General features: G+C 47.1%; 3 protein-coding genes across 15 annotated transcripts in view; 1 reads left to right on the forward strand and 2 right to left on the reverse strand.

Moving 5' to 3' along the window:
- The window catches only part of SPAG9 (sperm associated antigen 9), a 161,734-nt gene extending 157,300 nt beyond the window's left edge, over positions 1-4,434 (forward strand). For all 8 annotated transcript variants that reach the window (XM_050765040.1, XM_050765042.1, XM_050765041.1 and 5 more), the window contains one exon: positions 226-4,434. In XM_050765040.1, the coding sequence (XP_050620997.1) occupies positions 226-341 (116 nt within the window). In that variant the 3' untranslated portion in view covers positions 342-4,434. The remainder of the gene's footprint in view (positions 1-225) is intronic.
- The window catches only part of LOC126939625 (nucleoside diphosphate kinase B), a 259,418-nt gene that overhangs the window by 209,154 nt on the left and 33,397 nt on the right, over positions 1-16,867 (reverse strand). The window lies entirely within an intron of this gene.
- LOC126939627 (nucleoside diphosphate kinase A) overlaps positions 1-16,867 on the reverse strand; it is a 446,836-nt gene that overhangs the window by 199,756 nt on the left and 230,213 nt on the right. The window lies entirely within an intron of this gene.

The following is a 16,867-nucleotide window of genomic DNA, read 5'->3' on the forward strand; positions in this document are numbered from 1 at the left end:
ACAGTCTGAAAAATGAATTAACCTTTTCTGAAGTCAAGCAGTGGCTTGGGTGAATAAGGGTGAGGATTCTGACTCATAGTATTTCTTTTACTGTTCACTCTCCTGTGAAAGCCAGACAAGTTTTGGGCATCTTGTTCATGGACTAACCACGAGCATTACATCTGACTCACATCGTTCTGTATTTTCTGTGCTCAGCCTAACTTGAGTCTTCTTATCATTCACCAGGTGATGAAGGTGGAGAATCAGAACTTCTTGGAGAGGATCTTCCACTTGAACCTTCTGTCACCAAAGCAGAAAGGAGTCACTTGATAGTGTGGCAAGTGATGTATGGCAGTGAGTGAGCCCACAGGAAACAGGTGGAGATGGGGAAGCCGTGTCTTCTGCATGGTTTATTTTCCCTCTATCCTTTTATTTAATGCTCTTTTGTGAGATAAGTTTCGCCACATAATGTGTGAGCATTTTTTCCTGTTAACTTTATATTACAAAATCCGTTCTACCATAACAATACAGAGGAGCTAGCTGTTTACTGCACCAGTGTTATAGGGAACTTCAGTGTATTATGAACAAATCAAAGAATGTTTACTTCTTGCAAACTGGTGAATTATAGAAAGCAATCTAGATGTGGTTTACTCTGCCACAGTCTAATATCATTCACTTCATTTGATAGGGTCACTTGTTAGCTGTCACTAATAATGGAATTAATGGGAAACACTTGATAAATGAAACTGTGCCATTAAATACAATAGCCGAGTTTTCCCCAGTATATTGTAAAATTGACACACACTAATAGAAGATGGATTATCAGGATTTATCTAAATGTTCCGAGAGGGTTAAAAGCTAACTGTAAATTACTTTAACTTTCACTTTCAAATCTGACAAATCTTGTTTATATGGTATATAAAACTTTGTTTTCATCAGATTTGGGGGGGTTTTATATTAAAGAAATTAAGACTACACTATTTAAATAATCGTTTCCTGTTTCTGACTTATTAGAGCTCTAAAGTTTATGAGGCCTACTTCTCTGAATATTCTGATGGGTTTTTTTTGAGACCAGTCTCATTTTCATACTGACATGTCTGAAAGGTGTATTATTTATAAAGCTTAAAACATACTCTGGGAAGCTTAGAAGATACTTCATCATGGGAGGATTTTTTAAAGGAAATGTGTTTTGTATTTCTTGTACCAGAGAATGGTGATGTTGATTGAGTTTTTTCCATGTGAAAAATGTACCTGTTTGCCAAATGTTCCTAGACTGCTCTTAGCCTGTTAATACAAGTAAAACTTTAGTGGGATGGAGTCTGGCCTAAGTACAGAATGAGAGATTTAATTAGAAAAGTTATTTTCTTTTGTTCTGTATCAAACTGCAGAACAGCTATATACTTGGTATTTTGTACATGAATAACATTTTAGCTTTTGTGCCCTTTTGAGCTTAAAGGGTTACCTTCAAAACTATGAAGGGGAAGAAGACAAAGCTAAGATACCACATAAAGTAAAAGTTGACATTACTTATTTTCATTCACAATGCCCATTAAAAAAAATAGGTTGGGCATGGTGGCTCATGCCTGTAATCCCAACACTTTAGGAGGCTGAGACGAGTGGATTGCTTGAGCCCAGGAGTTCAAGACCAGCCTGGGCAACATGGCAAAACCCTGTCTCTACCAAAAAAACAAAACAAAACAAAACAAAATAAATTAGCTGGGTGTAGTGGTACATGCCTGTAGTCCCAGCTACTTGGGAGGCTAAGGTGGGAGGATCACCTGGGTCCAGGAGGTGGAGGTTGCAGTGAGCCTTGATAGCACCATTGCACTCCAGCCTGGGTGATGGAGCAAGACCCTGTCTCAAAACAGACAAACAAGCAAAAAATAGATTAAAGTCTGGATTTCACTGATTTTCTTGCTTAATAAGTTTTTTAAAACCACAATGCTGCAATTTTTTCTCTCTCAAGCTTCTTGAAAATGTGTGATTTACCCTTTTTTATCTATTACTCTAAGCAAAGCTAAATATAATTTTTTTTTTTTTTGAGACGGAGTCTGGCTGTGTTGCCCAGGCTGGAGTGCAGTGGCGTGATCTTAGCTCACTGCAACCTCCACCTCCCGGGTTCAAGTAGTTCTCCTGCCTCAGTCTCCCAAGTAGCTGGGATTACAGGTGTGTGCCACCATGTCCAGCGAATTTTTGTATTTTTAGTAGAGACAGGGTTTCACCACATTGGCCAGGCTGGTCTCAAACTCCTGACTTCAGATGATCCACTCGCCTTGGCCTCCCAAAGTGCTTGGATTACAGGTGTGAGCCCCCGCGCCCAGCCGAAACAAAGCTAAATGTAATTTTATGTACTGTTTTAACAGTATAAACCTATGGGATAAAGGCCCCCTAATCATCAGAAGGACTACTGAAAAGAAAAAGCAAACGTAGATGTCAAATTGTCTAATTATTCTTAAGTACCACTGATTTTTTTTTTCTGAACTGTTATACAAAGATGTCTGTAAAAAGTATACCGGTGGCTTTTATGCATATACATGATTAGATGATGAAATATATGGGATTTCATGAGCCAGAGGAGGCATTTGGATCCATTGGGCCACATGTGACTATAAGCACATTGTGTATACAATAAAATTGTAGCCACTCATGTATTAAAACTGTTTAGTAAAAGCTGTATTAAAAGAATAATCTTTTGCTTGAGCTACTTAGTCACTTTTTTTCAGGGCACCAGAACGTAGGCTACTTTTCCATAGCTTGTTTGCTATGTTTTTATTTCATCTTAAATCTGAGCCATTTTTGGCAATATCTTTTTAAAAATCATTATTAAACATTTATTGGAAATGTTGTATAGATTCACAAGAAAGAGACACCAAAGTGTTTGGGGATTTTAATCCCAAGAAGTAAACATCCCAGAGTCAGATCCCATTTGCTGTTGTTCAGCCATGTTTGTATGACTGAATGTAATTTAGGAAATCAGGAGTTAAAGATGAAAAATACAAACATGTAAAATGGTTGTAATTGCTTTTTTTGAACTTACTGGCTTTAACTTAAGTAATATAGCTGTGTAGTTATTTTATCTAAAGATGTCAGATTATCTGTGGCCCTGTTAATTAACTGCAGGGACCAGAGAGAGGACAATAATGCCTGTATAATTTGCTTTAAAGGCTTGTCCTTATGTTTGTAATTTTGGTTAAATATTTTCTACAGATTGCTTCACTTCCCCTTTCCCCCAATAACAAGTTCATATTCTTGTAATGTTTACTTTGGTCAACGTGGTAACTTTTGGAAGAAAATGCCAAAATGTAAGCTTCTCACAAGCAGCAAAGGAATGTAACTAACTGCCTGTAGCTACCACATCAAGGGAAAGAAGAGGCTTCCGTACTTTGGGTTGGTCTCACCGTACAAAAAAAGAGTGTACCCCTATTGGAAGAAATAAGGGATACTTGAAGGTTTCTCATTTTGTTACACTTGGTTCATGTGCAAGGTTGAACCATATGAAACTGCCAGTGTTCAACCATTGCTGATCTGCAAAAGCGACAATATCATATGCCTCAACCTAATACTTACTTTTAAATGCGGGTTAAAATCTCTGTGAGGCAAAGGGATAATGTTCTCTAGGAACTCACTTTTGAGAGTATTTTTCTCTAACTCATGTGGATCTAAATTTTAAAAATAGGAATGAATCTCTTAATTGCAGCTTGTGGAGAGTGTAAAACATTTTGAGCACAACATGCAGCACATAACTTTTCAGATTGTGTTTGCATAGAAAAGGCTAAAATCAATTCTTTCAGTTACTGTATTGTTCATTTATTGTAAAGGTCTTCCTACATTTGAGACTAGACCCTTTAACATAGGCTGCCTTAGTAACAAAATAAAACAGATGTCTCATAAGATTAACTGTCCTAAAGAACATGTGTCTTGCAAATGCCATGGAACTGAATATTTATTTCCTTGTGAGTATTACGACCGTTACCAAAGGACTCAACCAGATTTGGGGCTCTTCTTAATTGATCATGTTCAGAAAGGGACTCATTTGGTCCTACTTTGTAACATGGGAAGAGTAGAAGAGAAAATTAAATGTGGAAATCATAAATGCTTTTCTAACAGGGTTATGCTATTCTGTAACACTAAATGTCTGTCTTTTCTCTTAAAAGATTAGGTTTTATTAATTTGTCATACATTTCTCAATATTTGAATATATCTTAACCATTTTATGTTCCAAATTCATTTTTTTGTCCAAGACATTCTATCAGAATTTTACTTGCCTCTATAATCTGAAAAATGGGTTCTAGAATGTCCCACTTGCTGTCTCTTAGAGGCTGAGCTTCATTTCTATGAGCAAAAAGCTCATTTAGCAATGTAGTTATTTCAGTATTTATTTCTATTATGGAATCCCTGGGGTTCGGAATGTAACTTTGTACATGAAATATATATAAATATGTATATGAACATGTATGAGGTCTAGTGTGTTTTGTTTTGTTTTGTTTTTACCGTTCCTGGGGATCTGAACTTGGTTTTTATTTGCAAGTCCAATAATCTTCCCCATCACACATGTCATTCCTGAGGTCCAGGACTGTTGCCATTTGGCACCAGCTGAAGGTGAGCAGTGGGGAACACTCATGCTGGTCGGCTTGGCTCACGTGTTCAGATGAGATTCAAGAATAGACAAGAGGGCTTTGGAGAAATGTGGGATCCCTGAGTAACAGCCCACACATGATACTAAGGCATACTATTTGCCAGATTATTCAAGAATAAGTGGCAGGTTGTAATGTAATTTTAACAACGCAGTGTGCTTATTTGTGATCCACTTGCTTGGGCAAGACTCGGGAAGGAAGAATGATTATAAAACTGATCATGCGGCAGCACAATGTGAATCCAGATTCAGTGCGGTGAGATTTAGTCTCATCCAGTGTTTTGTTTGTGCCTTCGAGAAACGTGGGGTTCTAACGTGATAGTAGAAGTTGCCCCAGTTGGCATGTTAATAGGACCGTTCACTAGATGAAGGCATAGTCATCTGTTCAGTGAGGTTGGATGCCCTAGAATATAATAACTAGCTCAGCTCATTCTTGGTCTTTATAGGACCTTACCCTGCCTGCCCTTTAGTCCCTGGGGAACAGGGCAGGCGCACCAGCCTCATCACTGGAACAGTAGTCTGCAGTGTCACCCTTGCGGAAGAACTATCTTTCAGACTAGTGGAGAGAGAGTGCTTCAGCCCTCGGGCTCTTCCTTAACCAGCACCTGATCCCTCAGACTCGGTGCAGGCATGAAAGCCTGGAGATCACAAGGGGCCTGGACTTAATCTTCAGCAGCAGCCGATGTATTAGGAAAGGATTTATAGTTAGGGGACTTCTCAGAATGCCTTACATATTATAGGGTAATTGATACAGTTTTGCTTTAAACTCGTTTTCTTTAGAAAGACACAGTGGTATGGTGTGAAAGAAGGCTGTATAAGCCAGGCTGTGACCCTAGCAAATCACTTTAACATAGTATCCCGGAGTCCCCCACACAGGGCTGTGGAATCGGACCCTCCTGTGGGGTCTGGGCCCACACATCTGTAAAGTGTCATAGGTAAGTGTGATATGTAGCTGAGATTGAAGGATGCTACTCTAATGTATGTGGACCTTTGTTTTCTTATGTGTTAAAAGGTAGCGTGGCTTAGGTAATCTAAAAGAATCCTAGCTCTGACCCTCCCTAGTTCTGTGGCTCTGGCTCTGATTTGCCTGGTTGTTGTCTATACAGGTAAGGACCACTCCTGCTTGCGAGTCCATGGTTGCCTAGTCCCTCATGAGGCCCAGAGAGCTGGTGGGTGGGATCAGATTAATTAGAATTTCCAATTTATCAGAATGACACTGTACAAAAGAAGCCAGATAGTTTAGCTCCTTGCTTGTAACCACAGAACATTCACTCCCACCCACAGACATAAAGGAGTTGTGGAGCCAGGCGCAGTGGCTCACACCTGTAATTTCAGCACTTTGGGAGGCTGACACAGGCAGATCACTTGAGGCCAGGAGTTCAAGACCAGCCTGGGCAACATGGGGAGACCCCATCTCTACAAAAAATTTTTTAAAAATTAGCTGAGTATAGTGGTGTGCACCTGCAGTCCTAGCTACTTGGGAGGCCGAAGTGGGAAGATCCCCTGAGCCCAGGGGAGATTGAGCCAGTCTCCAAAAAAATTTTAAAAAGTTATAATTTGATTTGAGGCACCAAAGGAGAAGTGGAACAAATAAGCCCTGACTCCGTGGGGACAGCAACTTAACTTAGAAGCTGTAGTTCTCAGCTAAGCCAGGAGAGAGAGGCATGGCCAGAATCACCCTGGGAGCTTTTCACAGAATAAACATTTTTTTCTTTTTCTCTCCTCTGAAGAATATCAGACTCTATCAGGGAACATGGGGAGAAAATTACCAGGTGATTCTGATCCTTCCATTTGGGAGGAACATCTGCCCAAGAGGAACTCAGGCTGGGCACGCTGGCTCATGCCTGTCATCCCAGTGCTTTGGGAAAGGAGGTGGGAAGATCACTTGAGTCCAGAAGTTTAAGAGCAGCCTGGGCAACATAGCAAGACCCTGTCCGTACAAAAGTGAGAAATAAAAAATTAGCCATGCAGGTGGCATGGACCTGTAGTCCTAGCAGCTACTTGGGAGGCTGATGTGGGAGGATCACCTGAGCCCAGGGGGTCGAGGCTGCACTGAGTTGTGATTGCACAACTGCGCTCCATCCTGGGTGACAGAGTGAGACCCGGTCTCAAAAAACCTCACAACAGCCCTGGTGGCTTCACAAACATCTGTTTTCCAGGAGCACAGAGCTTCCTTTGTTCTTAGCCAGTTGTAATAAACCTGCACATCACGGCCTGCCAGCATGGCTCACCCCAGTAGTCTTTCCTTCCTGATTCATGTGCAATTGAAGTATAGGGTATTTTGAACTTAATTGCTACATTAAAAGCTTAAAGGAAACAATTTTATCTCCCATTAGTCTGTATTCATGTGGCAGGGCTATTTCCTGATTTTTTTTTTTCTAGAAAAATTCATAACCATTTAGTTGTTATCATGCCTAGCTTGCATTTGCATAACATCTGATAGTGTTTTCCAAGTATTTAGCCCATAAATTCAGTTGATCTTCATAGAAACCCCCTTTTTAGAGTGTTACGGCTTTTAGATGATCCAGAGGCCTAACCACAGGTGTGGCCTTGCCCATTGGTAAAGAGGTCCAACTGAGACAAGTAAAGGCTCAGGTGCCTCATCCGGCGGTACAATAACAACTGAACACTGGAGGCTACTGCAGGTGTGTTGGGGCAAGTGCTACATCTCAAATCAGGACATGGGTTTGAACCTGGGTCTCCTGTTTCCCAGTTTTGTGACCCTTCACTCATAGTTTCCTTACTGTCAGAAGAGTGACACCCCCAAGGGTTCTTGCCACCTGGCCCTGCTAGGCTCTCAGTAGCAGACTTTTGAGGTTCCTAGATGCCAGGTGTCTGAAGATGACCATGACACTCTCAAGGAGACTGGGCTAGTCAAGGAAAGCAGACGCGGAAATGATGACATGGTCAAGTATTGTGGCTGCGTATTAGAAGCAGTAGGTGAACGAATGATGTAGGTGTGGTATCTACTTTGTAATGCGATAAAAAGAAAAACTGCCTGCAAGTCCTGCTGAATGCAGAATATTCTTATCTCTATTCTATTTACCGGTGTTCCAGGCCATGTCTCTCCTAACAGAACTGTGTTAGGAAGCAGGGGTCGCTTGGGCCTATTGGACCTTTTGGGGGAATACTGTTCTCTGTTGCCCCACCCCACCCCATTTTAAGGAAAAGGAGTATTCCATGAAAATTAAACACAAGATAATTCATATTCTCTTTTACATCTAAGAGGACATTTCATTCCTATGCGGGCACATTGAGGGGCATATTGAAGCATGAAAGAGTGGTGAATTTCACATTGTCAGATGCCATCAAAGCATTTATTCAGTATCTGTTGCTCATAATGCTTTATGACAATAATTAAACTCACAGTCACTGCATATAAGTGGGTGGAGCAGATAAAAAGGACCAAATAAGATATCAGCGTCATCAGATGGACAACAGTGTGGAACAGTGGCAAGGATGGTCGTATGCTTTTCTACATGATTAAAAAGCTTGGCATCGCTCCTCCTAAGCAAGCATGCAAAATTCTGGCTCACATATCACACCAGAGGGGTCTTTGGGAGAAAGGGCTGTCACCTTGGGATTCCTGAAACATGGCTTTAATACGAAGTGGGATTAAGATTTTTTGCAGGACGTCTCAGGTACGGAGATACCCAAAGAAAGTGGAATGGTGTTTCAGAAGCTTGAATTTCCGCATCAGTTCTGTTGTCATGATGGTCTCTCATTCACAGGATTGTTGGAAAGAACCAATGAGATCATGTAAAGAAGTATTACTCAACAGTTAACAGATACTTGTATCCTTCCCCCACAGAGGCCTCCATTTATTTTCCTGCTGTTCTTTCTCATCAAGCTGACTTTCCCCTGCCTTTGGCCAGCCCCAGACCAGTGACAGTGGGTTTGAGTTCCAAATCCAGGAGAGCATTTTCAGCTGTTTGCCTGTTGGTGCGTTTTGGCCTGGTATGCTTCTGAGCAAGCAGGCTTTTACTGTGTAGGCCGTCTACATTTCTGTCTTGGAGAGTTTACCTGAGGCTGTTTGTAAGGAACTAGGAGCAGAAATGTGGCATGTGATTCTTACAGACATCTCAAACATTGATCCTTCCTAAAGGAGCCTAGCTGGAGAAGAGCAGAAACTGGGCAGATGCCTCTAGGCAGGCCTTGGCTGATTTAAAGACCCAGTCCTGGGCTTCACTCAATTGAGGATTTATCAGACCTTCCCACCCATATTAAAGCCATGTTTCTGGGACCACAGGGTGACAGCTGTTTCTTCCCAGAGACCCCTCTGGTGTGTTAAGATGTGAGCTGGAAGTTAGCATCTCAAAAACCAAGTCACAGTAAAGCTCACTGTAGGTTTTGGGGCCAGGCTTAGTGGCTGACTCATGCTTATAATCCCAGCACTTTGGGAGGCTGAGGCAGGAGGATCGCCTGAGCTCAGGAGTTCAAGACCAACCTGGGCAACAAAGTGAGACCCCCATCTCTACAAAAAATAAATTAAAAAATGTGCCGGGCATAGTGTCACACACCTGTAATTTCAGCTACTCAGGAGGCTGAGGTGGGAGGATTGTTTGAGCCCAGGAGGTTGAGGCTGCAGTGAACCAAAATCATGCCATTGTACTCCAGCCTGGGTGACAGAGCAAGATCCCATCTCGAAAAAATAAAATAATAAAATAAGTAAAAAGTAAGGCCAGGCATGGTGCCTCACGCCTGTAATCCCAGCACTTTGGGAGGTCAAGGCAGGAAGATTGTTTAAACCCAGGAGTTTGAGACCTGCCTGGGCGACATAGCAAAACCTATTTTAAAAAGAAGAAAAAGAACTGTAGATTCGAGTCCCTCCCTACCACTGCTCTATCAAAAGTCATCTCATCTCTCTGGGTCCCCAGTTGTCCTTGGGGACAAGCACAGACTTGGATGCCTGTAAGGCTATGTTGAAGGTGACATCCTTTGAGGGTGGGCCGTCTCTTCCAGTGCAGCTTAGGTTGTGTGGACTAGCAGCCTTCATGCCCAGCCAGATCCCAATATTCACAAACGTGCCCAGATCCTTAATGGAGGGAATCATGTAGCCTGCACCACTTGGTACAAGCTGCTTTGTTTGACACACCCGTTCATCCCGAGGCATCGGCATGAACCCTTCCATGAATGGGAGGAATCTGTCTTAATTAGGAAGAGAGACACTGTTGAGTCATCTGGGTCCTGGGCTTACTTTGGGTCTTTTCTTTCTTGAACCTTTTGGAAGTCTCCAAAAGTCTACTTTAGGATGGCATTAGAGCCTTCAGGGAGCTTCTCCCAAGGGCCCCTTTGGCAACTAAGGTAAATGGCTGAGAGGTGAAGATGAATTAGGAGCATCCTCGGCTTTCCACCACCACCCACTCCCAGAGCAGGAAGGGGGTTGGAGAGAGGAAAGCTGCCTTGCTGGGGAGAGACCCAGCTCTGCTCCCTTTTGAACACACGGTGGCGCCATGTTGGTGTTAACCTTCCTCTCTTCCACTTGCCAGCACCCAGAGCCTACCAGCCCCTTGGCCCTCCTCTTCATCCTCACTGGGCTGGCGACCCCTGCATGACAGCAAGCCAGACCAAGGAGGGTGCTGCACTACAGAGGGTCAAGTTGTAGAGCTGAGGGAAGCAGTTCACTTTACTGATAATCAACCTGAGCCCGAGAGTGGTTGGACTAGAATCTTGACTTCATTCTGTGCATTTTCCACTGGCTGCTCCAGATTCTCATTGCCCTGGGTTCTTCTCAACCCCTTTCCTTTGCCAGGGGCAGGGAAAACAGCTTCTCTCAGCCCCCACCATGCAGCCCATAGCCCAGGGACCCAAAGACCTAAAGCCTGGCACCATTGCTGAGGTGAACAGGGTTGATATGAATGAGACAAACATTGACCCAAATGAAAGAACAGGGTTGATATGAATGAGACAAACATTGACCCGAATGAAAGAAGGGGCTGGGCGCAGTGGCTCATGCCTGTAATCCCAGCACTTTGGGACTCCGAGGCAGGCGGATCACCTGAGGTCAGCAGTTCGAGACCAGCCTGGCCAACATTGTGAAACCCCATCTCTACTAAAAATACAAAAATTGGCGTGGTGGTGCACCCTGTAATCCCAGCTATTCTAGGAGGTTGAGGCAGGAGAATCACTTGAACCTGGAAGGCAGAGCTTGCAGTGAGCCGAGATCATGCCACCACACTCCAGCCTGGGTGACAGAGCGAGACTCCATCTCAAAAAAAGAAAAAGAAAAAGAAAAAAAAGGATGAAAGAAGGGAATCTTTAAAAGCAACCACGCCACCAATTTCTAGTCTTTGAAGTTTCAGAAGAATTTCTGCGGCTGCTGCTTCTGAACAAGGCTAAAAGAAATGTCACGGAATCAGCTTAGTGAGTTGCTTCAATGGAAACTTCATCCAAGGCCGATAATAAATAGCAGTTACATAACTCAGCAGGTCACAGCGCTAACTAAGCCCTTTGTAGGCCATCAATCCACATTTATTTCCTGGATTTTATAACTGCTGCTGAAAGGGAGAAAAGGAGGGGCTGAGGATTAGGGGGAGAGAATCTGTGTGCCTGGACGAAACCTCCAAGCCTATTCTCTAGCCTCCTTTCCCACATGCCACCTCTGCAGCTAACTCTCAGGGGGACATGCCGAGTTCCAGCACATCCAGACACTGTGGGCTCCATGCCAGGAAACCAGACCCCTGTCCCAGCTGCCCTGAGTAGCCATGAGCTTTAGGCTGGTCATTTTCTCTCTGTCTTGTTTTTCGTAAAATGACAGTTGGGCTAGATGAGTTCTAGGGTGATTTTCTGCCCCATGATTCTAAACATTAGGGCAGAAGAGTGTGTACCATGTTTGTTTCCCTCACTCCCACGCCCCAGTGTTAGCTGCAAGATGCTGTTGGATCCTCTTGATGGAGAAAGGAGAAGAGCATGATCCCAGCCACCTGACACATGGCACAGCGAGCGGGCAGGAGGGTCGAGGCTGCCCTGGCCGGGATGGGGAGCTGGGAGTGCACAGAGTAAAGGGCCCTTGCTGCCTCCGCCTCACTCGGTCAGGACACCCACATGAGTCAGAGCCAGCATGGACTACACGGCTTCGGTGGGCACAGGGGAGTGAGCATAGGCCTAGAGGAAGGGGCGCCTAATAGTAGTGCTCGCCATTCTCAAGCTTGGAGTTTGATGTCCAGATTCAGGGCTGCTCCAGGACGTTCACGTGGGTATGAATGCCCCAAACTGCGGCCGACAGGTCCCAGATGCAGCTTCCGTCTCTCGCCCCTACAGGGGTCATGCAGACAGCTCCCCCAGCCTTCTCCACCCTTGCCCAGCCTCCTGTGCAGAGCCACAGGCAGATCCTACCAGCTGGGAATGTCCAGTGTGAAGCCAGTTGAGGAAGGGAAGAGCCTGGAGAAGAAATTCAGTGGGGAAGAGGGAGGAAGTCAGAAGGTTTGTGGCATCGGGAGATGACAGGAAAGCCGGAGAGGAGCTGGAGTGGCGGGAGAGGTGAGAGGAGTCTCTGGGCGGAGCCTCTGGTGAGCAGGAGCCTTTGGGTCCAGGGCCCCTTTCCTTCAGGGTCCGGCCCGGAAATTGCGTGATGGGATAATGCCTTAGGAGCCCCAGCCCAGACTGCCCCTCTTGGGGTTTGGAGCCCCTGCAAGGGCTGAGTGGCAGAAAGCAAGGCTGGCTGCAGCCACTGAGCATCCCTGGGAAGGGATGGGACTGTGTAGAAGGGGCACCTGAGGACAGGTGGGCAGTCGCAGTGTCTCAGCCCGCTGGGATTAGCAGAGCCCATCTGTAGAAGAGAAGGTAGAGGTCGGATGTCACATGGGAGGAAATTTCCAATAAAGACAAAAATGCTTCCCCGGAGAAGGGAGCTGGAGATTGGGACTCTGCTCATACTCGCTTCGCTGCACACAGTCACTCCGGTGTCCTTCGGTCCCTCTCCCCCTCCCTCAGCGCTCTGCCCTTCCCCCGTTGCTGCTGCTTCCTCTGCAGGAACAGCTGCATGTCTGGGCTTGTCAGGGAGTCAGCTGCGTCTCCAGACACAGACGCAAGAGCCCCAGCGCTACCCGCAGCCTGACACCGTCACTGAGGTTTGGAAGGTGGTGGTCTCCTCCCTGTTAAACTGAGACCCAGAGAGGGACAGTGTGTTTTAATCCCCCAGACCCAGAAAGGGCCCTCAGGGTCCCATCTCTCCCGGCGGCTTCAGGTCAGTTCCCTCCCGCTGTGGTAGCCTCGTCAGCTCTTGCGCCTGTGATGGATAAGCCAGCAAGGCGATGCTCAAGGGGGCCGGGTGGTGACTTCGATTTGGGTGCACCCGCCAGTCCCAGGAGTGAAGGCAGTGACTTATATGGGAATTATTTTTGTAGAGGAGACACTTGACCCCACGGCTGTTGAGGCTGAAGCTACCCAAGTGACCGCTGAGCTGAGTGGCAGGGAGGGCTGACAGCTCCTAGACTCAGCTTCACACCACCTCCCAAGGTGTTCTCAGCCATGCCCCTGCCTCTGCACAGGGCCGCTCCTAAACAAATCCTCCTGCCTCCCTGGAGCTTGAAGGAGGTGCTTTGCCTCCCATCCTCTCCGCAGTCTCCTCTCCCCTCGGGGACGGGTCACATGGAACCCTGTTGGAGCCTGAGGGGTGAGAGGGTGAGTGCCCAGAGGGCAACGGTGGCTGGCTCCTTCCAGAGCCCGCTTTTTCCTTTTTTTTTTTTTTTCTTGAGACAGGGTCTGCCCTCTGTCACCCAGGCTGGAGTGCAGCGACACAATCCTAGTTCACTGCAGCCTCAACCTCCCAGGCTCGAGCTATCCACCCACATCAGCCCCCCAGGCAGCTGGGACTACAGGCACGCACCAGCACACCCAGCTAGTTTTTTTTAGTTTTTGCAGAATCAGTGTTTCGCCATGTTGCCCAGGCTGGTCTCAAACTCCTGAGCTCAAGCGATCCTCCAATCTCAGCTTCCCAAAGTGCTGGGATTACAGGTGTGAGCTACCATGCCCAGGTTTTCCTTGTTGATAAATGAGCATGAGACTGTTCTAGAGAAACTCTGCCATGAGCTGGGTGAGGCAGGAGCATCAAGATCATTTCAGAAAGTTCTCTCGTGAAAGCCAAAATATGTGCCTACTCCACCTCTGCCCACTAGCTACCATGTCCCAGGCCAAAAAGTCCTTAGGAGAGGAAGATCCCTTGCAACTGTGGAGCGTGTGCTGGGCCCAGTCCTGGATTCCTCATCCATTCCCTCCTTTAGTCCCCAGGGCGGCTGTGGGGCACAGATTTCCTCATTTGACAGGACACCTCAACCAGCAGTTCTCAACCTCACCAGTACTGACATGTGAGGCTGGGTGATTCTTTGCGGTGTGGTCTGCCCTGTGCATTACAGGATACATATAGCAGCATCCTTGGCCTCTGCCCACTAAATGCCAGTAGCATACCCAGTGTCTTCAGACATGTTCCTAGGAGGCAAAATCATCCCTACTTGAGAACCATTGTCGTAGACAATAGGTGCCAACTCTAGGATGGGCCCTTGTTTGAACCTGGATCATCTGATTCTAAAGCCTGTCCACTTGCTTTTCTTTTCTTTTTTCTTTTTGAGACAGAGTCTCACTCTGTTGCCCAGGCTGGTGTTCAGTGGCACGCGATCTCGGCTCACTGCAACCTCTGCCTCCCAGGTTCAAGTGATTCTCCTGCCTCAGCCTCCCAAACAGTTGGGATTACAGGCTCGTGCCACCATGCTTGGCTAATTTTTGTATTTTTAGTAGAGGTGGGGTTTCACCATGTTGGCCAGGCTGGTCTCGAACTCCTGACCTCGGGTGATCCACCCGCCTAGGCCTCCTAAGGTGCTGGGATTACAGGCGTGAGCCACCATGCCCAGCCCACTTGCTTTTCTTCCTATTGCCTTTTTGGGAGTAAAACCCCAAATCTGATGACAGCTATGACCCTCATCCTGGAACAAGGCTCCTGCCTTCAATTTCAAGGAGTTTGTGGGTGCCGGGTGCTCATTCATGGATAGAATATTAAGGACACCTGCCCACAGGGAAGCAGACCCAGATGGGAAGAGGCTGAATCAGCCTGCCCTCCTTCCTCTGACCCCGGTGTGATCACCCTGGGACTGGGGTGCGGTGTGTGTGGGGAGAGGGAGGTGAGGGCCGGATTGCCAAAGGCAGAGACGTCTGCCCTTTTTGGACAGCTGCCATGTGAGCACGCCTCTGTGTGCCCTGAGGCGGGCAGCTGTGCCAGCCCACGTGCTGAGCCTCACTCATCACCTTGCAGATGGGTGGCCCTGACTCAGCCGGCTGGATACCAGCTGTGGTTGTCCCATTCCAGAACATACTTCGTGTGACTGGGTGACTACCACACTTACCCAAGCATACCTGCCCCTGAGAGCAGAGGAAGGGGCCCACAGGACTCAAGAGCTGGCCTTTTGTTCTGGGTTCTAGAATGCCATGATGGTGGAAGAGGGGAGTGGAAGAGCTTCAAGATTTCAGGAACTTCCAAGTCCCTGGCTATGGAGCATGTTGTAAAGACTACCTGGGCCTCAGTTTCCCTGCTTATAAAATGGGAGCATTGGACTGGATGATTTCTAATAATCCACACCCATTGTGCATTTCTTACATGATAGGGTCTTCATGTCCATTCTATCATTTAATTCTTTTTTTTTTAATTTATTTTTTGTTTTGTTTTTTTTTTTTTAATTTTTTGAGATGGAGTCTGGCTCTGTCGCCCAGGCTGGAGTGCAGTGGCACGATCTCAGCTCGCTGCAACCTCTGCCTCCTGGGTTCAAGCGATTCTCATGCCTTAGTCTCCGGAGTAGCTGGGACTACAGGCATGGCTAATTTTTGTATTTTTAGTAGAGACAGGGTTTCACTATGTTGGCCAGGCTGGTCTGGAACTCTTGACCTCAGGTGATCCTCCCATCCGGGCCTCCCAAAGTGCTGGGATTACAGGTGTGAACCACCACACCCGGCCTATCATTTAATTCATGCAATGCCCTGTGAGAGAGGGACTGTGATTGTTAGCCCCACATTACAGCTGAGGAAGCTGAGACTCAGAGAGTTTAAGTAACTTGCCCGGGGTCGCGAAGCCAGTAAGTGGAGGAGGAGTGGGTCCCCTGCCCACGTCTGAGCCAGCAGCATCGTTGAGGATGGCAGTGACACAGGTGAGAGGCCACGAGCGTCCAGGAGAGGGATGCAAGGGTGACCTGCGGAGGGAGGAGGGGCAGGATCAGGCACCCCGCCCAGTGTGGGGAGTGGCTGAAGATGACTCGGAGGTTTGGAGGGTGGCAGTGCTATTAATAGAAATAGGGAAGTCAGGAGGAGGAGCTGGTTTAGGGCTAGATGATGAATTCATTCTTAGGCATGTGGACACGGATTTGCTGACAGTAGGACCTTTAGGCCCAGATCCAGCCACCGTTCAATTAGGAAAAATCAGCACCTACGAAGTACCTCTAAACGCCAGCAATAGCTTTACCAAGATCAAATCCCCAAACCACTCGCACGGCAGGGCTTCCCAAGTTACTGGCTGTGGGCTGAGGCTGCAGTGATGAGTCTGCAGCAGCCATGCCCACGGCTCAGGTTCAAGTCCTGCACTGACCACTGGGGGTCACCGCTGGTGCGCAGACCTCGTGCAGCCGCCCAGGGTGTGCCTGCGGCAAGGCCGACCTAGGGGAAGGGACGCAGCGGGTTTCAGGGAGCCAGGCTCCCCCTGCCTCTGACAGGGAGGCAGAGATCTCTTCCTCCTCTTATAGGGGTGGGAGGGAGAGAGGCTGGGAACTGCTTCTTCCAGGCTGTCATCTGGCAACAGTTTTCAGGGCAGCCTGATCAACCTGGAGTCAAGTTGTGGTGACGTAGCGCCAGGGGAAGCGTGAGGGAGCAGAGCCCCCTTCCCTGAGTTGGGAATGCAGCTCTAGGGGCCCACCTGGGGGACACCGTGTCCAGGGCGACTGTGGCCTGCGACCTGGGGCAGCGGAGCCTGGGAGCTGAGTCCCAGCTGTTCCAAACCTCATGTCTCCCCTGACATCTGCGTCAGCAGCTCTGCCCTTTGACTTTTAATTCCCAGGAGAGGAGGGTGGAGGCAACCTTGGCCATCAGGACTAATTATTTGTGATTCGATTCAACCAGCAGTTTATTGGGGTTTGGCCTGGCTTCCTGCCCTCCTCTCAGCCTCCCACACCCCAGCTTTATGGCCCTGTTCTCCTTCGGAAGCTGAGAACAGAGAGCGGGAGTGGCTCTGCAGCAGACACCCTGGTTCCGCTTGGTCTCCTGATCTCGGGGTGTCCTGTGGGA

Source organism: Macaca thibetana, chromosome 16 (assembly GCF_024542745.1).
Source record: "Macaca thibetana thibetana isolate TM-01 chromosome 16, ASM2454274v1, whole genome shotgun sequence".
Taxonomy (NCBI): domain Eukaryota; kingdom Metazoa; phylum Chordata; class Mammalia; order Primates; family Cercopithecidae; genus Macaca; species Macaca thibetana.